General features: G+C 44.6%; 1 protein-coding gene across 1 annotated transcript in view; it reads right to left on the minus strand.

The window, feature by feature from the left end:
• The window catches only part of tom1l2a (target of myb1 like 2 membrane trafficking protein a), a 90557-nt gene that overhangs the window by 11008 nt on the left and 52909 nt on the right, over window positions 1–26640 (minus strand). The window contains exons 8-12 of the mRNA XM_083780930.1: window positions 20855–20988; window positions 14804–14846; window positions 8176–8335; window positions 4898–5018; window positions 3891–3966 (exon numbers count right to left, since the gene is read on the minus strand). Coding sequence (XP_083637056.1) covers window positions 3891–3966; window positions 4898–5018; window positions 8176–8335; window positions 14804–14846; window positions 20855–20988 — 534 coding nt within the window. The remainder of the gene's footprint in view (window positions 1–3890; window positions 3967–4897; window positions 5019–8175; window positions 8336–14803; window positions 14847–20854; window positions 20989–26640) is intronic.

A 26640-nucleotide genomic window follows, 5' to 3' on the forward strand; every position in this document is an offset into this window, starting at 1 on the left:
TTGTTTTCTACACCACATGGGTGAGTCTTCTTGAGCCGTGCAACCGGCAAACTGTCCATTTGAATGGACGAGGGCGCTCGCTTTTCGTTTCAGATTTCTTTGCCATGGGACTACAATATACAAAAAAAAGTTATGATTATGTTGATTTACTTACATCAGCAATTTGCATGGGCGTTTTCCTAATAGGCTGCAGAGGGACAATTCTATATCCACAAAAAAATATAACGTTTTATTTTTGCATTAGTAAATTAGCATTAGCATTTAACATGCGCTATATAGAGGCTATTTTTGCACGGATGTGAATACAGATCTTTTTTCTCACTGATTCACCCTCACTTTATTTTTTACTTCTTTCTAATTCTTTGTTCGTTTGTTGTCATGATTTGTCACAACTCGATTTGGCTTTGTACGAGGCTTAACCCATTATGGGCGGGAACCCCTTTTGGTGTTTGAAACATTATGTTATAATTTAGCTATTGAAAAATAGCAGATCTACAAGCTCATAGCGCGCCACCAAGTGGCGCGCTATGAGCTTGTAGGTCTGCTATTTTTTGAATCGAAGAACGACTGACATAGAAACATAGCTTCTTCAGAAAACTGTCAGGATGTAGAAAGACATTTTTGTAGAATCTGATCTCAGGTCAGTCTTTAAATAAATACTTTTTGAAAAGCCTATGAGGAGCGGGTTCCAACAGTCATGGAGGACGGACGGACGGACAGACAGGCGGAGGGTTGTTACGGATGACGTGAGAGATGCCGCGGTCACACGGGGCAGATGCAAAGCTGCACGGTCTATCGTTCATTTCCAATGGAAGCCAGCCAGCGGACGACGAAGATACAAAGATTCACACATCCGACGTTTAACAAAAGCTAAAAAAAAAAAGAAGTTGAGCCGGTTTCAACTTCAGCTACAAAGATACAAACTATAGTACAAACATACGCTTTGCGTACTGTATAGCTTTTGCATCTTCGTATCTTTTGCATCTGCGCTAGTGTGAGCGCAGCAAAAGAGAGGGGGGTTCTCGTTGGGCTGACGCAGGGGGGTCGGGGTGTAGGGGGGACACTATGAGTGTATAGGTAGGGGGGACACTATGAGTATAGGTAGGGGGGTGTAGGGGGGACACTATGAGTATAGGTAGGGGGGTGTAGGGGGGACACTATGAGTATAGGTAGGGGGGTGTAGGGGGGACACTATGAGTATAGGTAGGGGGGTGTAGGGGGGACACTATGAGTATAGGTAGGGGGGGGGGTCCTCACCATTCCTTGGGTGATAAGCCAGCTGTCTATGGGCAGCTCCTGATCGGGCGGGATGACCTCATCCCCTATAACCCTCATCAGCTGTGATGAAACCAACCACACCCCCACACACACACAGCATAGGGGAGAGAGAGAGAGAGAGAGAGAGAGAGAGAGAGAGAGAGAGAGAGAGAGAGAGAGAGAGAGAGAGAGAGAGAGAGAGAGTCAAATATGAAAACTGAAGCTATAGAAAGGGGAGGAGGGGTGGAAATGGAGGGGGGGGGGGGAGAAAATGGGAGGGGTTCATTCCATATAATGAGGAAAGAAAAAAACACAAAAAAAAACATGGAACCCTCCTAAGGTTAAGGAAGGTAAGGAAGTGTGTGTACAGCATAGACGAGGACACATGAGGACACATGAGGACATCTGGCACCTTGCCCGCCCCGCCCGGCCTGGTCTGTTGAATTCCACCTGCTGGGCGTGTGTGTGTGTGTGTGTGTGTGTGTGTGTGTGTGTGTGTGTGTGTGTGCGTGCGTGTGCGTGTGTGTGCGTGCGTGCACACGTGTGTGTGTGTGTGTAGCTGTGTCGTGTGTGTGTGTGTGTTATGTGTCTCGGCGTCTATGTGTGTACCGTGTGGTGATGAATGTGTACATACAGTGAAGTGCTGGGTGTACATTCAGATCAAAGGAACCTATCAGTGAGATAGATTACAGGTGTGTGAATTAGTTGGGAAGGTGCGCTGAGGACACGGACAGGAACGGAGGGCTTGTAGGGACTCGTCTGGAAGCTCATTTTTAATAGAGTTCCTGTTCCACAAACACCCGCCGGGCTGGGCTGAGTTCTGACCTGAGATCAGATTCATACGAGGTTTCCACTGGACACACACTGGTCTGATTATAACCCATTCTGACCTGAGATCAGATTCTAAAAAAATGTCAGTCGTTCTTCGATTTTTCAAAAATAGCAGACCTACAAGCTCGTAGCGCGCCACTCGGTGGCACGCTATGAGCTTGTAGATCTGTTATTTTTCAATAGCTAAAGCATAACATAGTGCTAACACCAAAATGGGTTCCCGTTCAGAATGGGTTAAATCAGCAGCGATGTGCCTGAAAACAGGACCCGACGACCAACGTGTGCAAAAAATGACAAACTTTGAAAGTGAGAACAACTTTCTGATCAAAGAGCTGTTTAAAAAAAAAACACACACATTTGACATACTATAATTATGAGAGCTTTGACGTGTATACTTTAGCCCCAGACTAAAATATAATTTGAAACCATTTAGAAGTTATAGCGTTAATACTTTAAGCTGCAATCCAGATATTATTTTAACCAGGTTGGTCCAAAAGTTTATTTCATTAGATTAAATCTTTCACACCCTTGGACGTATAATGGAGGTGATCTCCATACTCCATTGGGACATTTTTAGACCCAGCTGGTGTCAGGTTAAGTAGTGCTGCCTGGAGCTCAGAGCCACTATGGGCTCCATTTTCGTCACCGCTAAACCCCTTATCCCTAAACCTCTTTGCCTTTTTTTTTTTTTTACTATTTTGCAAAACAGTTAAAGGTTTTATGACATTCATTTTCATTTATCTTTCTTTTTCTTTTTTCTTTTAGGTTTTATGACCTCAATTACACCCAAAAAACCTGAACTTTGAACATTCAGTGGATTTTCTGTGGTCTGAAGTTTTCTTTGGGTTTTTTGGGCCTTTTGAGCTACAATGAAAACAGGCAACACAGTGAAAACAGTGACATCTGCTGGCAAATCCCATTGACATATATGGGATTTGCAGTAAGTGATGTCACTTACTGCCGGCAAATCAGAGCACCTGTTTGAGCCAGAAAACCCCAGATCACAGCAAATCTACTGAATGTTAAAAGTTCATGTTTTTTGGGTGCAATTGAGATTAGAAAACCTAAAAAAAACAAGAACAATTCCAAAACCTTTTTTTTTAATGTCACAATCCCTTTAAAAACTCTCATGCGGTTCGAATCATGTAAAAGACACAGCAGTTATACTGATGAGTCCAGCTGCTCCATCTATACATGTTGCGCTGAGCCGTGCAGTGTCAGTCTGCGTGTGACAGGTCCGACACACATGTGACAACATGTGTCTGCCAGCGTCTGACACGCATGTGACATGTGATCTGACGTCACTCCACAGCCTGGAACTGCAAGCGGGCTGACCGTCCGTCACATGCAGACTGCTGCAGCAAAGGCCACACACACACACACACACACACACACTACTACACACATTGGGTGCGTTTGGGAAAATGCACTCACATATTAGTTTGTATTGCACTGTGCGCTCAGTGCTCCATATCCGAACGCAACCTCTTGTTCGCTGTCAGATGGAAACCTTGTATGTCCATTATTATTATTATTATTATTATTAAATAATACATGTAAAATACAGTAGTGAAGTAAAGCTGATCTATAAAAGCTGCCAAGAGCTTCTAGATTCTAGCTATTTTCACTACTTTCTCTGACACGCTCTTGTAGCTTATGTCGATACAAACTGTAATATGTAGTAATATGTGTAATATGGAGGTACGTACAAGGTTTCTGCCTGACAGCAATTATGTACGGTATATATATATATATATATATATACACACACTACAACTCCCAGCATGCCTTGGTGTACTCACCCCTCCAGTGTTGTGTTGCCTGACATCCAAAGCAGAGGCCAAGCTGCCCAGAGCCTGAGGATCCTCGTATTTTACACTACACACACACACACACACACACACACACACACACACACACACACACACACACACACACACACACGCACATGCACACCCACACAAGCACACGCCGTGTTGAGAGACACAGGCAGATTGATAGAACGCAGTCGTGTCTAAATCACATCGACAAACACAAGAGTTTCCAAAAGCATGACTTCAGGAGAGATGGCATCTCTTTGAGCGCTTGAATCATAGCATCCCTGTAGGGCCAGCATTCAGCGCAAATAACCCATTCGCAAGCTCCTATGTATACCGTATCGGCTATTTTTGGCAAATCAATTTGGTGAGTGGGCCAAGTCTACTGTATAGAACCCATGGGGCGCTGTCATTATCAATGAAGTCTATAGGGCTGTATGTGGTTAGACAGTTTTCTGAAATACCTCATGTCTCTGTATCAGTGGTGCTCAGTTCTTTCATGTCAATGACCCCCAGAATTATCTCTATTGGGCCACGGACCCCCATCTCAAAATATGTAGTTCCAAAAGGCCGTCGGGATCGGGACTCGAACCCACGATGTCAGGCTACATTGTAGCGAAGGTTCATGGTTTAATGTTGTGTTTTACATGATGTGTGTGTGTGTGTGTGTGTGTTCGTAGCTTGTAGGTCTACAATTTTTTTATTTATCGTGAAAATCGTGTTGCAGATTTGGAATATATATTCTTTATTGTCTATGTGGCGTTTTCTTAAACAAGCATCGTTGAAAGACAAACATTAAAGCTGTATATAGGAGGGGCTAGCGCCCCTCAAATATATTTTGGAGCATTTGTTATACGATATTATGAGAACTGGACGCAGGGCACGGTGGGTACCAGACAGGGGGGGGGGGGGGGGTACCAGGTTTAGAGCGGTACCAAGCAGGGTGGTACAGTACAGTACAGTACCAGGCGGGAGATGGGACACCCACTTACTTCTTGCGCTGGTCGGCCAGGGAGCTGCCTCTGGTGTGGGCGAACATGTCGAAGTCGTCCCGGTTCTGCCCGGGAGCCGACAGGCCGGCCAGGGTGCCGCTCACGCTGTCCGCGCCCACGTCTGGAGGGAGAGAAACGTTCAGTTACAAGGTCATTAACAGGCTCCGTCCAATCCGACGACGTGTCCACACGCCATGAGCAATCCAAACCGACGGGTTGCAATGACGTGTGTACAGTATACACGTCTTAGCGCATCTTTTTTTTTTTTTTTATAATAATTTTTTCCCCACAATTTTGCAACCCAGTTTTTTCACCCAGTGCCAATTATCCATTCTAATGTAATCCTGGGCGCTACACTTCCTCTGCCAACCTGGGGGGGTGGGGGGGGGGCAGCGGACTGACCTCATGCCTCCTTCTATGCATGAGGAGTCCAAGCTGCTTCTTTTCACCTGACAGGGGGGAGTTTCCCTGGTTGGACGTATAGCGCGTGGAAGGAACACGTCATTCCGACCAGTTCCTTTCCCCTCCATCAGTTTTTAGTTTTGGCTGTGAGAGGCTAAATGTCATCAAATGGTGGACCGTGGCTCAAATGCTGAATAAATAATGGGCCTTTTCTATTAAAAAAAAAGGTTGAAAACAACCATAATAGGGAAACGGAAAATAAGTATTTTCTGGTGCTCGGCTGAGGGCGAGAGATTGCTTTCACGGCTTCACCCAGCAGACGGCTGCTCAGATGAGTGCACGAAGGGTTCCTACTTTTTTTTTTTTTTTTTGAGAACCACCATGTTAACCCATTTTGGGGCGGGAACCCCTTTTTGGTGTTAGCATCATGTTGTGCTTTAGCTATTGAAAAATAGCAGATCTACAAGCTCATAGCGCGCCACCGAGTGGCGCGCTATGAGCTTGTAGGTCTGCTGTTTTTGAAAAATCGAAGAACGACTGACACATAGCTTTTTCAGAAAACTGACAGGATGTAGAAGACATTTGTTGAAAAAGTGTGTTGCTCAGGGACACTTCCCTGCATATAGATACTGGCCGACCCGAGGCTTGAACCGGCGACCGCCACCGGTTCCCAGAAGGCCTCTCTCTCTCTCTCTCTCTCTCTCTCTCTCTCTCTCTCTCTCTCTCTCTCTCTCTCTCTCTCTCTCTCTCTCTCTCTCTCTCTCTCTCTACCCAGTCAGCCACGGCCGCCACGAGAACTATATTATATAAATGAGGCTGTAATGTCTCTCTGAGGCTCGGCCAGGGAGAGAGGTGATAGGGGTGGGGGGAAGTTTCCTCGGGGTCAACAAGGGAGCTAGCTCTGTGTGTGTGTGTGTGTGTGTGTGTGTGTGTGTGTGTGTGTGTGCGTGTGTGTGTGCGTGTGTGTGTGTGTGTGTGTGTGTGTGTGTGTGTGTGTGTGTGAGGGTGTGTGTGCGCGTGTGCGTGTGTGTGTGTGTGTGTGTGTGTGGGCGCGCGCGTGTGTGTGGTCGTTAACTGTGAGTTATGAAACTGGGCTTTGTTCCAATTAGTAGCCAGATTATGACTCCTCTTTATCCTCTGTTGCCCTTACACGTCTGCAGAGACCAGGCTGAGTTACTGCTCTCTCTCTGTGTGTGTGTGTGTGTGTGTGTGTGTGTGTGTGTGTGTGCGTCCTACAGTCCATCAACCACCTTTTATGTGTGTGTATTAGGGCATTCACTTCTACTCATTTTTACTAGTTGACTAATTTACTAGTCGACTAGTTGTTTAACTGCCTATTATGTAAAAAATAAAATGTTTTATTTTTATTTATTTTATAAATATGTCCACATTTAAAAACTGTGTACATTGGTGACTATATAACTATAATCTACCTGATCTTGAGGCCTTTTTTATCTTATCAACTACTCAACTAGTACCAATTTTTCGTCACATAGTTGACACTGACTGTACACCACTTGTTCTTTGTTCTCCTTGCATATTCTAAAATGCAACCACACTTTAGATTTATTTTGTGGCGGCATGAGTGCAGGCTGCTGTGTGTGTTGACTTCCTTGTTGTTACCACGAGTAGTGAGGGGGAGAGGGGAGGAGGCGTTGCAGTGCTGCGAGGCGCAAGCATGGCTCGCGGACCAAATGGGGCCGTCTCGCGGACCAAAAGCGGCCGCTTTAAAAAAAATGACTATTCGATTCAAAATTTAAAAATCGATTCCCGTGCGTATCGATTGAACATCGATTAATCTATTTTTTTGGGTCAGCCCTAGTGTATACATTTACAGAATATGAAATGTTGTATCTCTCTCTCTCTCTCCACGCTGAAGTTACAGTCTTTTGTTTCCATCCTTCAGGGAGACGATACAGCTGAACGGGTATAGAGAGCCCATACAGCGACTGGGCAAGCAGAAGGTCCCGCATAGGTTCCATTCTCGGCCCCTCAGCAATGTGACGAGGTGTCCCTGAGCAAGACTCGCTCATCTCTTCAGACTCACAACCTGCAGCCTGCAGCACTTCTTGAACTATAGCCTTTACGACCATGCAGTCGTTATGAGCTACTTTCTGTCAAGAAATGCCCTGCGCATTTGATTATTTCTCTAAGTGTCAGAGTTTGGAAGTGCTTGTTTTCAATAACACCACAGCAGGGCGGTTGAGTGATTTCCAACGGGAGGTTCTATGTTCTCCAGGTTCTATGTTCTCCAGGTTCTATGTTCTCCAGGTGCTATGTTCCCCAGGTTCTATGTTCCCCAGGTTCTATGTTCCCCAGGTTCTATGTTCCCCAGGTTCTATGTTCCCCAGGTTCTATGTTCCCCATGTTCTATGTTCCCCAGGTTCTATGTTCTCCAGGTTCTATGTTCCCCAGGTTCTATGTTCTCCAGGTTCTATGTTCTCCAGGTTCTATGTTCCCCAGGTTCTATGTTCCCCAGGTTCTATGTTCCCCAGGTTCTATGTTCCCCAGGTTCTATTATCCCCAGGTTCTATGTTCCCCAGGTTCTATGCTCCCCAGGTTCTATGCTAGGACTATGATAGGATATCATAGTTCTATGATAGGACTGCGACGCTCTATATACTGTAAGGATCTAATTCAAGATGATTGCACTGCTCACTTCACAGGGGTGTGATCTTTATTATTATTACAGTATTAGTTGTTTTCTTATGAAAGCAGAGAGTCTTCTGTTTCATACGGTATATAGTATGTACATGTCGCTATAGGCCTTATTTTGTGAATAATAGTTCTTCAGGTCCATGCCTTCTCTGAAGTTCTCTCTGGCGGGCGCAAGCTGCATTCAATAACCAATCACTGACAATCATTCTTCTTCTTACCCAGTCCGGCCAGGCTGTTGGACAGCGTGGAGGCGTTTGGGGATCCTACGGCTGGGTTGAGCCGGGCCGGGGAGGCCGTGGCGGTGGTCCGTCGGGTCACCACGGCGGGCGACCCCGGGCCCAGGTCTATCAGGTTGTCCTCTGTAGCCTCGCTCAGCATCTGGTGTACACCCGGGGAGGAAATGGTATAACCTGACTCTGCCAGATGGGGGCGGTATTGAGTAACCATGTTGTGTGTAGCAAGCTTCTTGGATCTGGCAGCGTCAGGTTAGAAATGGTATAACCTGACTCTGCCAGATGGGGGCGGTATTGAGTAACCATGTTGTGTGTAGCAAGCTTCTTGGATCTGGCAGCGTCAGGTTAGAAATGGTATAACCTGACTCTTCCAGATGGGGGCGGTATTGAGTAACCATGTTGTGTGTAGCAAGCTTCTTGGATCTGGCAGCGTCAGGTTATAAATGGCATAACCTGACTCTGCCAGATGGGGGCGGTATTGAGTAACCATGTTGTGTGTAGCAAGCTTCTTGGATCTGGCAGTGTCAGGTTAGAAATGGTATACCGGTGTTGATTCTGTCGACGAAAACTATAAGACGAAAAAAATGTTCGTCGACTATACCTTTCCTCACAGAGGAAAACTGCATGGGAACTAAATGAAAACTAAAGCTATGGTGACTAAAACTGCAGACTAAATGTGTTGACAATCTCGTCGACGGATACAAACTAGATTAAAATGTTAGGAAGGGACTAGTGGACAAGTCATTTTATACTTGGTTGCATGCTGAAAATAGCAGATCTACAAGGTCTGCTATAAGTGTAAAATCAGCCATTTACGTGCCATCAAGGCCCGCCAAAATACATTTTAGTCGACTAAATCAACTGTAGATTTGATGAATGAGTACAGCATCAGGACAGCTAATGGTCTGGGGCCACCGAAGCCTTTTTTTAGAGGAAATACTCGGGTCCTTTAGTTTAGAGTACTTATCACCCTCCTGCTCTTAACCACTTAAACCCTATAGAGCGTCGTAGTCCCGCCCCCTACCAGGGCCCAGGAAATGATTCCCCGTTCGTTTTCCTCATAGACATTTCAAAAAGCATTTATTTAAGGACCTTTTGAGCCATCGTACAAAGCCAACTCGAGTTATGAAGACCTATTCATAGTCTGGATTTTCGGTGGATTTTCGGGTGGTGAGGTGACCACCGGAGCTGAAATAACGTTGAGCGGTGGTGAGTAAAAACAGAGAGAAGAGCTGGAGCGGTGGTTTGCTCTTCACCGCGGCTCGTGACGTCATGTTGTAGTTCGGTGGTCACCCCACCACCGAAAATCCAGACTATGTATGAGCCTTGACAAATCATGACAACAAACAAATAATTAGACAGAAGAGGTAAAGGAAAGGAAAGGTACTATGTTTACCCAGGGTAACTGGACTAAGGAAAGGAAAGGTACCATGTTTACCCAGGGTAACTGGACTAAGGAAAGGAAAGGTACCATGTTTACCCAGGGTAACTGGACTAAGGAAAGGAAAGGTACTATGTTTACCCAGGGTAACTGGACTAAGGAAAGGAAAGGTACTATGTTTACCCAGGGTAACTGGACTAAGCTCAAGAACTTGTTTACAGCCAGGCCCTGCTCATAGAACATTTCATGGTAGGGGTTCAATGCCTTGTCCAAGGGCACTTCAGCGGTGGTAATTTTAGCGTGCCGGTCCGGGGATACGAACTAGCGACCTTCCGATATCAAGACCGCTCCGCAAACCGTATGGCCACCGCTGCAAAAACGGCAGGTAACAACACTTTTTGTTGTTTTTCTTCTTTGTAATTATTTGTTCTGCCCAAAATGTGGTGTTTGTTGTCATGATTTGTCACAACTCCAGTTGGCTTTGTCCGCGGCACAAACGACTTTAAATAAATACTTTTTTGAAAAGCCTATGGAGAAAATGAACGGGGGAATTCATTTCTGGGTCTCACGTCGTCATGAAAGGGGCCGGGACTGCGACGCTCTATGCATACTTAATTTACCGGGGGTCGCCCCCCGAGCGGGGGTCAATTCTTGTTCCCCTACTCTTTTTCCCCCTCTACAAAAAAGCAGATCTACAAGCTCACAGTGAGCATTTATGCAGATGCAACCAGAATGGGGTTTGCTATGCTATAGGGGTTGATGTGGTTAAACGTGATGACAATGATAGGACATGTTCACCCTTCACACTGGGGGAGGGGGGGTGTCCAAATCTATTGCAATTCTATACACAGTCCGGACGGAGCAGACTAGAGAGAGGAAAGCGATTGGCCAGTTTGTGGGTCAGTGCTATAAGGGGCCGGAGGAGGAGGAGGAGGAGGGCCAATGGACGCATTTGGAGGCACAACACATTCATTGGGATCACAGTCTCTGAGGTTGAACGGGGACAGCGTTTCCCAGAGTTCAACATGAGAGTCAGACGCTTGGTGACTGGAAGGGACAAAGCCAGAGGCCAGTGGCGTGCACAGATAGACACTAGGGGGTGCTAGAGCACCAATGTGCCCTTTTGCCAATGTGCCCTTTTGGAAAAGAATAAGAAAAAATATATTTTTTTCTTTAAGAGCACATACAGTATGTGGACCATGGTAACATCGATCAATTCTTGATAAAAACACTTCTAATATATTATTTAGGCCCCAAAATCTATAAATCTCACACTAAACGGGCAAAAACGGGCCGGTTCCACGCGCTGCAACAAGGTGCCCTTTTTTTTCTCCACTTGAGCACCTGCCCCTCTCTAAATGTCTGTGTGCACGCCACTGGCCCGCAGGGGGGAGGAGAGGAGAGGAGAGGAGAGGGGAGGGGAGGGGAGGGGAGGGGAGGAGAGGAGAGGAGAGGAGAGGAGAGGAGAGGAGAGGAGAGGAGAGGAGAGGAGAGGAGAGGAGAGGAGAGGAGAGGAGAGGAGAGGAGAGGAGAGGAGAGGAGAGGAGAGGAGAGGAGAGGAGAGGAGAGGAGAGGAGAGGAGAGGAGAGGAGACGGTTGCAGCACTTCTAGTGTCACCGGATAGGCTGGTCTGGTAATGTTGACACGAGCCAAATGTTACGACACGACGTGTCAACATCTACACCCGGGGGCAGGGTCTTTGCACAGAACGAACGGGGTGCCTCTGTCTGTCTGTCTGTCTGTCTGTCTGTCTGTCTGTCTGTCTGTCTGTCTGTCTGTCTGTCTGTCTGTCATACTTGCCTCCAACAGCTGGCCGCCACACAAAACAGACAAAGAGCACGCGGGTAGATATTGAGCCAAAAAATAAACAAAGAAAGAAGGAAGGAAATGAAGCTGCATGCAGTGTAAAAACAATGGATGTTTTTTTCCGATCGATCGGACACACAGTGACATTGGCCCGGGGGTTTACTGGAGGACACGATCGTGTTGAACTGCAAGCTATCTGAATGATCACATGGATTATTAACCGGTTGAACGGGAACGTATTTTGGTGTTTTAAGCCTTTATGTTACACTTTAGCTATTGGAAAATAGCAGATCTACAAGCTCGTAGCAAGCTTACGAGCTTATAGGTCTGCTATTTTTTGAAAAACCGTGAAAATGTGACGAAAATCTTTGAATGTTTATTCCTTCAGAGAGAACGTTTTAACCATAGACTGTAAAAAATATGGACAAAGCGTTCCCCGGGTCTAACATGAACGTAAAATGAAGCCTGAAATCCCTTGCATTCTAATGCACTGTAAATCGCCATCTTTCTAGATCCGTTTTGGACCAGCTGGCCATTGGCTGGCTCCGTTTGGGTCCAGCTGGCCATTGGCTGCCCAGACAACGAGGCGGGACTTCCCCCCTTCTTCTCCGTTGGTTTTTATTTTGACTCGAGTGGGAGGGGAATCCCAATCATAGACTGTAACGGTAGACACGCCCCTCAGAACATACGCGATGGTTTTTTTTCTTTATGGTCATTTTTTTAATTAATGGGACCATAATTTTCCAAAAAAAATATTATGACATTAGAAATGAGACTTTAAACTAGTGACTGGAAGAAGAAAGTATTCATGACCATGTTTATTAAGGTAATACAGTCTAGGTGAAGTTGGGCCCAAATACATGGGCCTCTATGGGGCTATGGGGTTTTTTGGGTCCAGTCCAGCGCCACAACAGGCCATTATATGAACTACCGATTTCAAATGAGGCTTCACGAAATATCTGGCTGACTGCCCCCCTGGTTTTAACTCAAATCTTTGCTTCTGAGAGGTTCCTTCAAATAACATATTTTCAGATGTGGGTCAGCGGCCAAATACAGATAATTCTGGGGCTCTTTGACGTGAAATAGTTTGAGCACCACTGACATTAGAAACATAGTGTTTAGAACCACTGACATTAGAAACATAGTGTTTAGAACCACTGACATTAGAAACATAGTGTTTAGAACCACTGACATTAGAAACATAGTGTTTAGAAACACTGACATTAGAAACATAGTGTTTAGAACCACATACATTAGAAACATAGTGTTTAGAAACACTGACATTAGAAACATAGTGTTTTTCAGAAAACTGTCATCGATTTAGAAGACATTTATAGAATCGTCCTCAGGTCTAAATGGGTTAAAACAAATGGGTGAACAAATCTGTCATTTGTGTTACCCCACAGTGCTTCCCAAACAATTAGCGTGGAATGTGAAATTATTTGGTATCATCTTTCTAAACCTTTAAAATATAGGATATAATATAATAATCATGCTGTTCCACATACAGCCAATTAACCAGTTGAAGAAATCACAGATTGAGAATGAAGGACATGGTGGATTCATATACTTGTGTGTCGCGTGCTGCGTCGTGCGCCGACAAAAGCCGCTCTGCAAGCTCACAGTCCGTCGCAGCGTGACGCGCTGTGAGCTTGTAGATCGGCTATTTTGTATTTTCCGATGGCACGCAACCTGCGCCAAGAGTTTGCCAACAGAAAGACATTCTTCTGACCTCAGTGACCTGTATGGAATCTTTAATCCATGGGATTGTTGGGCTATACTGTTAATTTTAGATTTTGTTTAATTGTTATGGTGATAAAGTGAGCCATTTACATGCAGCATGATCTCTTAAAGGGATAGTACAGATTTCTGGAACTTAAGCTGTATATAATAGTGGTTGCAACTGTATTAATTGATTGCCCGAGTCCCGTGGTGGGAGTTCTGCTCTGGTTTTGGTCAATATTAAGTCGTTCCGGTCATTTTGTGGGGGGCACAGGGTACCACACATTAAAAGTAAATGAATTCACAAAACGAATGTCATTTGTATTGTTGACCTGTTTCTAAAATAATACTTTGACCCCTCTATCACATGGAACTATTTTTGGGTGTAGTGATATGGACACAAAAAACAAAGATTAACGAAACAAAGTTGCACTAATATTTTAGAAATAGGTCAACAATACAAATGAGTTTTGTGGAATAATTTACTTTTACTGCGTGGCCCCATGAGTGCCCCCCCACAAAATGACCGGAACTACTTAATTTTGACCAAAACCAGAGCAGAACTCCCACCACGGGACTCGGGCAATCAATTAATGAATACACGTCCCAAACTCTTCTCCCTTCTGGCTCCAAAACTATGGAATGCACTTCCCATCACAGTCAGAACTGCAGCCTCACTCCCAATCTTCCGCCGTAGTCTGAAAACCCACCTCTTCAGACTCCACCATTAGCCCGTAGAACTTGCCCTAGCCCCTTAGATAGCACTTTATGTAGACTTAGATAGTATTTTAAACCGACTTATATAGCTTATACATAGACAGCACTAGAATTGCATTGTATGTAGTCATACCGCTATATACACATGTATAATATATAATATAGTATAGTATGTATAGTTGACATAGATACTCGGGTGTACTGTTCTTAGTTTATACATGACTCAAGATAACTACTTTTTATATATGTGATGTATGCCATGCTTTTGTTCTTGCTTAATGTAAATCGCTCTGGATTAAGAGCGTCTGCTAAATGCCTAAATTGTAATACAGTTGCAACCACTAGATTAATGGCAAGTATTTCATATAGCTTAAGTTTAAAAAACAAAACCAGGACCACAAGCCGCCCGGAGTGTGTTCCTCGTTATGTCGGGTGTCATTATTTATTCATCCGCTAATTTACAGTTAAGCAGTTGGAATTAACATATCACCAGTGTCAGCGGGTATTCTCTGTTAAACGGTTAAAAGAGTAACGCAAATGGGAGCAATGAGGCTAGTAGTGAAAAGTGCCCCTCGAGGCAAAGCAAATACAGAGCGAATACAGAGTGCATGTGAATACGCTGATAAGAAGAAGAAATGAAACAAGGCAGCAGCTTAAAGGACCACTTCACCACTTTTCAACCCATCTTCATATAATAGGTCCTCACTAATTATTATGATAAAATGGCACGATTTTCTTCAACTCTGTCTGTGTCTCATAGGAGGGCTGTGGGCAGTTTAGAAACCGTCTTCCAGTGACATCATCATTAGGCAGATTATTTTTTACACAAAAAGGTTTAGATTTCTTATCCTGAGAACGGTGGCTTCCATTTTCGCATTGCAACTTTTCAGGACTAGAAAGCCTGCAGTTTCTATTAGCTTGTAGTGGTCCTTTAACGGTTTCTTGAGATGTTTGGAAGAATGCTTGGTTTGAACCGTGTGTACTCACCCCGTTGTTTGTCACGGCTCTTCCAGACCTGTAGCGCTCGTATCTGTGGGCGAGAGAGAGAGAGAGAGACAATAGGAAGCAGTGGCCTTGCAGTGTTTTAAACATGCCTGAGTTAAGACCTGACACCTACACTGCTTTCATCTAAATCAGTGGTTCCCAAAGTGGGGTCTCCAGGGACCCCCAGGGGTCCTTCAGGGAGTTCCAGGGGGTCTCCAGCTAAATGATAGTTTGGAAACAAATGGACCCTTATGGGTCTGTAACTCTGAGAGTGTACAAATGGAACCAAATGGTCTATTTATTAAATGGCCTCTAAAATAATTGGCTCACAAAAGAACGGCCTAGACCAGATCTTTAAGAAACAGGTGCTTAACAAAGCCCTGTGTATCCGATCTGATGCTGCTCAGCCTCTACACGGAGAGTACATCCTTCTCCCATCCGGCCTGCACTTGCGAGCCCCTTATTGTGCCACAATAAACATGCACAAACATTCCTTTGTCCCGGTCTCTATTTGCACACTAAATGCTGCTGTGGGTAGATCAAGGAGAACCTTATGATAAGCAATTTTTACTGTATTGGTCTCGTGCCTAATGTCTATGGCACACGCACTTTCTAAGACCTATCGCATAGCACTTTAACGCCTGCACTTTAATGGTTATGTGCACCTTTGTACTTTGGTATCTGCTATTATATACAGTATGTGAACTGTTTGTTTATTTGTAATGTTTCATTGTTTAATGTACTGTCTCTATGCTGCAACCCAATTTGCCCTTCGGGGACACTAAATAAACTTGAACATTGAACCTTGATTGGTTCCATTTATACACTATCAGAGTTAAATTAACTTTGATTGTACGATATACATTGGGGTCCCATATAAAGACATGAGGCTAATTCAGGTCAAACCGGGGGGCCTGTGAAATGAAAAATGGTTGAAAAGTCTTCCCTCATCGGGGTCCTTGGCAGGCTAATGGCAGGCTAATGATGACAATTTGGGGGTCCTTGACGTGAAAAGGTTTGGGAACCACTGTTTTTCAACCCTTTTCATGTCAACGTCCATTATTTATTCTGCATGTGTAAGCCATGGACCACCAATTGATGACATTTAGCCTCTCAGACCTAAAACTAATGTTAATTAGTTAATAATTTAATTGAAGAATTGAATCATTTCAGACAAAGGGACCACCTGGAACCCTCTCATGGACCACTGGTGGTCCCTGGACCACTGGTTGAAAACCACTGATCTAACTAACCATCAGAGCAGGAGAGGAGAGAGGCTCGCAACTCCTCGCAACAAAACAAACCACACCAATGCAACTCCTTGCAACATGCCATTGGGAATAACTAGACCTGTACGTGCCCCTCGCAGTCGGCCACCGGCCTACTTGGGAACGTTGCAACTTGGGAACCTAATGATATACGTTGTCATAGCACATGGCAAGTACTTGGCAATTTCAGCCCACTGGCAGAGCCTGATAGGTTGAGCCTCAATTGGCTGAGGCAGAGGCTGGAAATTGCACAGGTGAAAGGAGTTGGCCTCATTAGGCCCACTGGCAGAGCCTGGCCAGAGCCCTTTGTGGTGGTTCTGGAGAACCGTGGGTCCGACCAACTCGATACCGGGCACTGCACTCCCTGTGGGGGTGTGGAACGCGTGTGCCGAATGTGAAGTCGGTGGGTCAAACGGTTCTCGAGTTACGTGCATTACAACCGTACACACACGCACACACACAGAGACGTGGTGCATTATATAGTAGATTGTTGCGAGTAGTTGCATGGCGACCCTCTGGTGTGGTTAGGGCTTAACAGTTCCAGGCTAGCCTTATTGTTTCTGTCAGGCACAAACCTCCTATTCTCCATGTTTTCACTTTTTGTATTTACTATTTTTTTAAACGGCCTACACTACAGCAGGGCCAGCAGGGTTTTGATGAATTGAACAAGGTGGACCCTCTTTGTAGTGTAATGCTTAATTGGGTTGTCCACTCACAGTTAACAGTCTTTGTATTGAGTTTGTGCTTGAAATGTACTGTAATTCTGCAAACTGTTAATAAATATTTCAATCAATCAATCAAACACACAAAAGCATCAAAAGTAGCAGATGTGCAAGCTCGAAATGTGGTGTGAAGCGACACGCTTTGAGCTTGTAGATCTGCTACTTCTGATGCTTTTGAATTAGACAACTTGAAAAGCAAGGGTATAGCTACGCAGCGCTCCCAAACAAATCGGGAGATTTATAACTCTGAAGGAGTAAAAGGTTGAACAAAAATGAGCAGAAAGAAAGCGCTCGGGCGATGCAGGGGTAAAGTACCTGTGTGTCCACCGACACGATGCGTTCTGTCTTGGCCGAGTGTCTCTGTACGAAGTCTACAGACACCATTTGCTGTGTTCGCTAAGCTACGGTTTCCTACAGGGTGGGGTGGAGCCTTTAAGGGGGGGTGGGTGGGGGGTTCTATGGGAGGAGTATAGGGCGGAGGGTGCAATACGTCCATCCTCCCGTTGGGGGTTCCTCACTGGCAGGTGAGCCAGTAAAGCACGAGAGTGACAGCACAGAAACGTTGGAATCGGAATCAAATCAGAATCAACTTTATTGTCATATCTTTAAATTAGTCATATCTTTAGATTAAACTAGTCGTGGAGCCCGCCAGAAACGTAGCCTACGTTTTCCAGGGTTTATATTCTTTAATCCATGTTTTGAACGGATCTAATCTTTAGCATAATAACAGTCAAAGCGGGACAGTGACCGCGGCCATTTTGAAGATGCGCGCGCATCCACTTGCACTCTGTGTGCTGCTTTCAATGGCCTGCATCTCCAAATCGGCGCAATGAATGTCGTTTCTGTTGAAAACAAGGTTTTTCCAACGGCCGACAGCAGGAGGCGCCGTGATACTCGCGGTCGGGTTTTTTCCACCACCGACCGAGAGAACAACAACCGGTCAAGACACCATGCACACAGCATTTGGTCTTTGTAACATCCGGTTACGGATATGTGGCTCTTCAAAATAAGGGTTGCGCGCGACAAAACATTGGCAAATCCGCGAGAGATAGATCAATTAAACCTGGCGGTGAAGCTCCGTCATTTCTGTTGTTTTCCGGAAAAGGGACAAATGAAGGAAAATGAGGGGAAGGCAGGGAGATCGAGCAGGGATATAAAAATAATAATCTAACGTTAAATCAGCAAAGAACATAAAAAACAGCAAGATATCTACATCTGCATTAGACTGAAAGTGCAAAAGAACCTCCACTGCAACTATCATGGATGCAGATATAGACCGATTCACAGAGGCTTGCCTGGGTGCGGCCATTACTGAGGTGTAGCTGTACCATTAAGCGCAGCAGCACTGATTAGCTACACCTGGCCTGTACGGAGCACCTGCTCCATGGATTACCCCTCAGTAATGGCCGCGCCCAGGGCACCCCTCTGTGAATTCGTCTATAGGGCGCGTGCTCTGCTCTCTCGTGGTTTCCACAGAGCCAGTGAACGCACATCATCTCTGTATAGTCTCATCGTTGTTGACAACCTGGCCTTATTATCACTGTGGTGTCTTCAGCGTACTCGATGGTGATGGTGAGGATGCCGACATTTTGGTGTGAAGACGGTGTGAAGAGGAGTCGTGGCGATCGCATCCTCTGTGGGACTCTGTCTCCGTGGCAGCGCGACGCGTCGTGAGCTTGTAGATCGGCTATTTTCAGCATGCAATTAATTGTAAAAGGACTTATGCTGAATCTCTCGTCCACTTGTCCCTTCCTAACATTTTAGTCTAGTTTTTATTTGTTGACGAAATTGTCAGTATATTTAGGCTTAGTCATCGTGGGTTAGTTTTTATTTAGTTTCCATTTAGTTTTCGTCAGTAGACGAACATTTTTCGTCATAGTTTTAGTCGACGAAAACAACACTGCCAGCGAGTCAGGTTGCGTGGAGCAGAGCTATAGTCTCTCACCCGGGGCCTCTCGAAGAGCATTCGCTGACTGTGACTCCAAGTCATTCAGACATGCATGTCAACCTTGGATTTAGTGGGGATGGATGGGGGGGCCACAATCACTGATGGGACATTTTGTAGGTTGAAAATGTCTTCATGTCTTCTGGGCTGCACGTTGTCTGGTGGACGTTTCACTCGTGTGGAGGTTGTGTGCACATCGCCAGTCTGAGATGGTTAACCCATTTTTTAAACCGAGGACGATTCTACAAATGTCTTCTAAATCCTGGCGGTTTTTCTGAAAAACCCAAGTTTCTATATGTCAGTGGTGGTGAAGCTTTTTTTCACGTCAAGGACCGCCAGAATGATCTGTATGTGGCCGTGCCCCCAGAAGCAAAAATGTTAGTTAAAAACGTTCTAAAAGGTTCTGAAAGAATATATATTCAAAGACCTGCGCCCACATTTTCACGACGTTTCAAAAACAGCCGACCTACAAGCTCGTAGCGCGCCACTCGGTGGCGCGCTATGAGCTTGTAGATCTGCTGTTTTTTCAACAGCTAAGGCATAACATAATGCTTTAAAACAAAGAGGGTTCCCGTCCAAAATGGGTTAAAGGTCCGGCCTCCCAGGTAAAATCAATTCGGCCCACTGGCAGAGCCTGATTGGTTGAGCCTCAATTGGCTGAGGCAGAGGCTGGAAATTGCACAGGTGAAAGGAGTTGGCCTCATTAGGCCCACTGGCAGAGCCTGGCCCAGGTGAAAGGAGTTGGCCTCATTAGGCCCACTGGCAGAGCCTGGCCCAGGTGAAAGGAGTTGGCCTCATTAGGCCCACTGGCAGAGCCTGGCCCAGGTGAAAGGAGTTGGCCTCATTAGGCCCACTGGCAGAGCCTGGCCCAGGTGAAAGGAGTTGGCCTCATTAGGCCCACTGGCAGAGCCTGGCCCAGGTGAAAGGAGTTGGCCTCATTAGGCCCACTGGCAGAGCCTGGCCCAGGTGAAAGGAGTGCTTAATCCACTAGCCCGCCTGATGCACAGCGGGCGTGTTAAGGCTCATACATAGTCTGGTTTTACGGTGGTGGGGTGACCACCGAACTACAACATGACGTCACGAGCCGCGGTGAAGAGCAAACCACCGCCACCGCTCCAGCCCTTCTCTCTGTTTTTACTCACCACCGCTCAACGTTATTTCAGCTCCGGTGGTCACCTCACCACCGGAGCGGTGGTCACCTCACCACCGAAAATCCAGACTATGAATAGGCCTTTAGTGCTCTTCTCGGGTTGGTGCAACCGACCCCATGCAACGGGCGGCGGGTGTAAGCCGGTCTCACAACCGTCCTTAATAGTTGTTTCTGGTGGTCGGGACTCGGGAGGTCGGCAGGCATTGGCGTGTTCTCTGTACTTCTGGTTTTTCCGTGCTTTGCAGTCCATCAGTATAGGAACCGCCTGCCATGCGTGGGGTGGGAGGGTTATAATTCACATAACGAATACATTATGAGGGTTAGGGGGTAGTAAAATATGTGGCTACTCTATTTATTCTTTTGTTTTTTTGTAAGGGGTACAAAAGGGGAGATAATAAGAAAATAAACGTGTGTCTTCTCTCTCATCGATGTCTTTTAATGTCTCTGAGCTTGTAGATCGGCTATTTTCAGGATGCAACCAAGTGTAAAATGACTTATACTGGATCTCTCGTCCACTATAGTCCCTTCTAACATTTTAGTCTAGTTTTTATCCGTTGACGAAATTGTCAACAGATTTTAGTCTTATAGTTTTATAGTCATCATAGCATAGTTTTCATTTAGTTTCCATTTAGTTTTCGTCAGTGGGAAAAAGGTAGTCGACGGACATTTAGCAGATCTACAATAGCAGATCTACAAGCTCATAGCGCACCACCGAGTGGCGCGCTACGAGCTTGTAGGTCTGCTGTTTTTGAAAAATAGAAGAACGACTGACATAGAAACGTGGCTTTTTCAGAAAACCGTCAGGATTTAGAAGACATTTTTTAGAATCTGATCTCAGGTCAGAATGGAAAACTGTCAGGATGTAGAAGAATTTTTTTAGAATCTGATCTCAGGTCAGAATGGGTTAGTATCATCAGACAGAGCTGCAGTGTGTGGAGAGGTATACATAATAAGGTTCCTCCTCCTCACCTCTCGTATCTCAGGAAGATGTTGTTGAGGTCGTCGTTGACGTGCAGCAGCTCCTCCGTCACCTCCTCGTTGGACACGCGGGAGATGAGCTCCACCACCCTCTGCTGCATGGCCCTGCACGTCCTGTTCAGCTCCTACACGCACACACACACACACACACGTCACACACACACACCGTGAGTTCAACTACTCGCTCCTGCACGTCGTTGTTCGGCTCCAACAAAAGATGAGAGAAAGGTTTTGCGCTCTTATACTTTTTACCTCACTGGTTTACTTCTTTATGGGTTTTTTTTTTGTGCCAGTTATACTTCCTCCCCACATACTGTACATGTTGTGTGTTGTTGTCACTGCTGGTGTGTATCCACCGGGAGGATCTCAAAATCAACCCTGACGTCAACATTTTAAAAATGTCTTCTAAATCCTGTCAGTTTTCTGAAATACCTCATGTTTCTGTATCAGTGGTGCTCAATAACCTCATGTTTCTGCATCAGTGGTGCTCAATAACCTCATGTTTCTGTATCAGTGGTGCTCAATAACCTCATGTTTCTGTATCAGTGGTGCTCAATAACCTCATGTTTCTGTATCAGTGGTGCTCAATAACCTCATGTTTCTGTATCAGTGGTGCTCAATAACCTCATGTTTCTGTATCAGTGGTGCTCCATATTTCACGTCAAGGACCCCAAAAAGTATAATTGGCCGCCGACCCCCATCTGAAAACATGTTGTTCCAGTGACCTCCCAGAAGCAAAGATTTGAGTTAAAAACGTTCGCTCTGAAAGAATATATATTCATAGATTTGCGACACGTTTTTTTCAAAAATAGCAGACCTACAATTGTAGATCTGCTATTTTTCAATAGCTAAAGTGTAATACTTAAAACAACAAAAGGGGTTCCCCAAAATGGGTTAAAATGTCTATTTATTTTCAGCACTTTCAAACCTGCCACTTTCAATAACTACATTGGATCCTTGTGTTTTTTTTCCTGAAAACAGTTTTTAGACATATAAGGTTTCAACGTGACAGTGACGACAGCCTTGAGATGCAGCATCTCGTTTTACGTTTTAGCATCTCGTGTATACAATAAAACTACAACTACAACAGCTAGGGCAGGGTTCCCCAATAGGCGGCCCGCGGGCCATTTGCGGCCCACAGAGTGCCCCCTTGTGGCCCATGAATTTCAAAAAAAAGAAAAAAACTTTTTTTTTTTTTTTTAAGGGTCCCAGATATAAATGGCATTAAATGGGGGTCAGTAGCCTATGCATGTCAAACTGGGCATCCTTTTCAAATGGGGTCTTGCCCTGAAAATGAATTTTCAGGGCAAGACCTCGACCTCGCGCGTGCAGACTCGGCCCCCAGCCTGGTACGCTAGTCAAAATATGGCCCTTGAGGAAAATTATTTGGGGAACCCTGAGCTAGGGCATTCACTGCTACTCATTTTTACTAGTTGACTATAGTTGCCTAGTTTACTAGTCGACTAGGTGTTGAACTACTTTTTTTTTTGTACATTTAAAAACTGTGTACATTGGTGACTATAACTATAATCTACCTGATCTTGAGGCCTACAAAATCGGGGAAAATAAATAAACTAGAAACTAGAAAAAGTGCCCTTCTGGGCACAGGTCTCCACCAGGATTTCTTCCTCAGCCTAGTGGGAATATGCGTGCACAGTTTCATCGCAATCGGACGCTGCGTTGAGGAGTTGTGGCGATTTGTACAAAGCGGGCTACTCCTGAAAACTGTAGGAGCCAATCGTGGCCAATCAGGATGAAATATGAGAAATCAAAAAAACCTGTCTTGATCACATGACTATGGAGATCATGTTTACCGATTTGCGTGAAATTTGGATAAAATCTGAAGGAGTAATAATAGAAAATGTGTTTTACATATGTCGGCCTCCTGGTGGCGCTATAAAGAGCAGATGTGAAAAATTCCAGACAAAGGTTTTTCCTTGGCCTCTAGGGAGTTGGCATACAAAGTTATCCACAGATCCGTGCAGTTAGAGGTAAAAACACCTTTCGGCCAGTTATAGCGCCACCTTGAGGCTGAATTGTAATTGTTCATGTGGCATTTCATCCTCGGCCTAGTGGGAATGTGGGTGCACAATTTCACGGAAATCACGCGATGTGTTCATGATTTGCAGCATTTTGTTTGAAACTGAGCACTCCTGTGAACTTTGGAAGCCAATCTTAACCAATCAGGATGGAGTCTGAGAAATCTGAAAGACCCGTTTCGTTGAATGGCTCTAGAGAGACTGTGTACCAATTTGCGTGATGTTTGGACAAAATCTGTAGGTGTACTGTGCAAAAACTTGTTTTGCACAAAGCGGCCTCCTGGTGGCGCTATAACAGGCCGTTCTGGAAAGTTTGGGGCAGAGGTTCATCGTTGGCATCCAGGGAGTGTGTGTGCAAAATATGGCATCGACCGGGTTAACGGTGGCCGAGATTAGCTGTTCACGGACACACGGACGGACGGACACACACACACACGGACGGACGGACACACGGACGGACGGAGTGCAAAACATACTCTCCCCACATGCCTTCGGCCTGGTGGAGACAATTAACTTATTTACTCAGACCCATCACTGTTACAAATGGCACCGCGCGGCACTAAGGCAAAGTAAAAGGCATTTGAAAAGCCTACACACGGTCAGTCGACACGAATACCACAGTGGATTTCCCAACAGGGAATTCATTACACTCTGGAGTCCGAGGGCGTAAGGAATCTACCACGTCCACAAGAGATGCTGTCACTGGCCACGCTGCAGTGAAATCTACCACAAGATCAGTGGCGTAATTAGGCTTCATCGGCCATGGGTTCTTTGAATGAAAGGGGCCCTGTACGCTGCGCGGAAATGGGTTATTTGTCGGGTTTCATGTCAGATGAAAGCAGGGAATCACAGCTTCAAATTGACATATTGGTTGTTCTGTTTGACCCACCGGTTTTGGAGATATGGCTTATAGAGTAATGTCTTACAGAAAACAGTGGGTTGAGAAAACAGGCTTGAAAGGTTCACTTCTGTGGTCTCTAACATTACACCTAGCTACATGTTTAAGCATTTATTTCATATGTACATGTCGATTTCAGCTCTGACACTTATTTCAGACAGTATGTGAAGAGTCTGCTATTAACTCATTTTGGATTTAAAAAAAAAGTTTATCCTGGTGAAAAGCTGGAGGTTGCGCGATGGCAGGCTCTCAGTCAAATTTGGTCACATTTAGGACGGTTACTTTGGCCAAATATTTACCTACTGCAAGCTCATTCATCAGCAGCATCACATGTGCTGCAGTGCAGAACGTGAAAGAACTTTCATATCAGCAATTACTCACCCAGTGCTGAAATGAAGGGTGTATAAGGTTAAGAACACACTTACAGAGCAGTAAGCAGTAAATATGAAGTTTAGTTGGTTACAGAGCAGGGTAAATATGAAGTTTAGTTGGTTACAGAGCAGGGTAAATATTAAGTTTTGTTGGTTACAGAGCAGGGTAAATATTAAGTTTTGTTGGTTACAGAGCAGGTAAATATTAAGTTTTGTTGGTTACAGAGCAGGGTAAATATGAAGTTTAGTTGGTTACAGAGCAGGGTAAATATGAAGTTTTGTTGGTTACAGATCAGGGTAAATATGAAGTTTTGTTGGTTACAGATCAGGGTAAATATGAAGTTTTGTTGGTTACAGAGCAGGGTAAATATGAAGTTTTGTTGGTTACAGATCAGGGTAAATATGAAGTTTTGTTGGTTACAGAGCAGGGTAAATATGAAGTTTTGTTGGTTACAGATCAGGGTAAATATGAAGTTTTGTTGGTTACAGAGCAGGGTAAATATGAAGTTTTGTTGGTTACAGAGCAGGGTAAATATGAAGTTTTGTTGGTTACAGAGCAGGGTAAATATGAAGTTTTGTTGGTTACAGAGCAGGGTAAATATGAAGTTTTGTTGGTTACAGAGCAGGGTAAATATGAAGTTTTGTTGGTTACAGAGCAGGGTAAATATGAAGTTTTGTTGGTTACAGAGCAGGGTAAATATGAAGTTTTGTTGGTTACAGAGCAGGGTAAATATGAAGTTTTGTTGGTTACAGAGCAGGGTAAATATGAAGTTTTGTTGGTTACAGAGCAGGGTAAATATGACGTTTTGTTGGTTACAGAGCAGGTAAATATGAAGTTTTGTTGGTTACAGAGCAGGGTAAATATGAAGTTTTGTTGGTTACAGAGCAGGGTAAATATGAAGTTTTGTTGGTTACAGAGCAGGGTAAATATGAAGTTTTGTTGGTTACAGAGCAGGGTAAATATGAAGTTTAGTTGGTTACAGAGCAGGGTAAATATGAAGTTTAGTTGGTTACAGAGCAGGGTAAATATGAAGTTTTGTTGGTTACAGAGCAGGGTAAATATACATCAAGGCCCGCCAAAATACATTTTAGTTGACTAAATCAACTGTAGTTTTAGTCGACTAAAACTAGACTAACACTAAAACATCCCAGGTGTCTAAAATGTGACTAAAACTAAAATAGAAATGTGCTGCCAAAAACAACACTGCAAGATGCTCACTGGCTGAGCTGCAGTGGTGGAAGAAGCTTACTGTACTCTTTACTCAAGTAAAAGTAGCAAAACCACAATATTATAAATAATTATGAATAAAAAGTACCAGTAAAAAAGGCCTGGCATTGAAACTTGTACTTGTACAAGTATAATGGAGCGAATTGTGCAGGGCAAGTTACTGTGTGGGTGATCTCTGTGACTACTGGAGATCTTACTCCCCCTAGTGGACATATGGAAGACCAACACCTTCTAGCTGAAAGCCTCAAAGTATTTAGAGGACTTCTAGAACAAACCTTTTCATGTCAAGGACCCCCAAATTGACAATAATTAGCCCACAGACCCCACATTTGAAGAGACAATTGCCGGGACCCCCACCCCATAAGAGAAGATTTTTAGCGGCTCTAGCAGTGATTCTCAACCATTTTAATTTCAAGGAACCCCCTGTTTGACACGCATTAGTCTACGGACGCCCCTCTATCTCTGAGACCCCCAATTTATATTGTAAAATCTATGTTAATTTAACTCTGAGAGTGTACAAAATGGTTCCATTTGTACACTCTCAGAGTGTAAGGGTCCATTTGGTTTCAAACTATCATTTAGCTGGGGGGACCCCCTGGAACTCCCTCAAGGACCCCACTTTGGGGACCACTGACTCAGAACAGGCCTTTAGATCTACAAGCTCAGCTTGCATCGTCAATGTCCTCAGTCTGTCACGATTACACATTTAACTCTGCGATTAATTGTCCCACAAATAATAGCGATTAACGATTTAAAATGTGTGTTTTTGGCGCTTGAATATTATGAAAATAAATGACAAAAAGTGCACAGGGCAGTATGACAATGTCATTTTTTTCCTAAGTTTATACTTAAAAGAATAGCAGAATTAGCTAATCTACAAGCTTACAACGTGTCACGAAGTGACGCATTGCAAACGTGTAGATCTGCTATTTCTGCTTTTTTTCCCAGCATGGACAAAAAAAATTCTTCAGTTTTCTGTTTTTCTGTATCATGTTCGCCGTGAACAAATACATATTCAAAGATTTGCGCCAGATATTCACGTGTTTGTCAAAAATAGCAGATCTACGAGCGTGATGATGCGAGTGTTGTTTTTGGCAGCACATTTTGATTTTAGTTTTAGTCGTGGTCTCTTGAATAGTTTTTCATTAGGTTTAGTCGCATTTTAGTCACCCGGAATGTTTTAGTGTTGGTCTAGTCTTAGTCGACTAAATGTCATGAGATTTTAGTCTACAGTTAATTTA

Source organism: Protomyctophum parallelum (assembly GCF_964188405.1).
Source record: "Protomyctophum parallelum genome assembly, chromosome: 13".
Classification (NCBI taxonomy): Eukaryota; Metazoa; Chordata; class Actinopteri; order Myctophiformes; family Myctophidae; genus Protomyctophum; species Protomyctophum parallelum.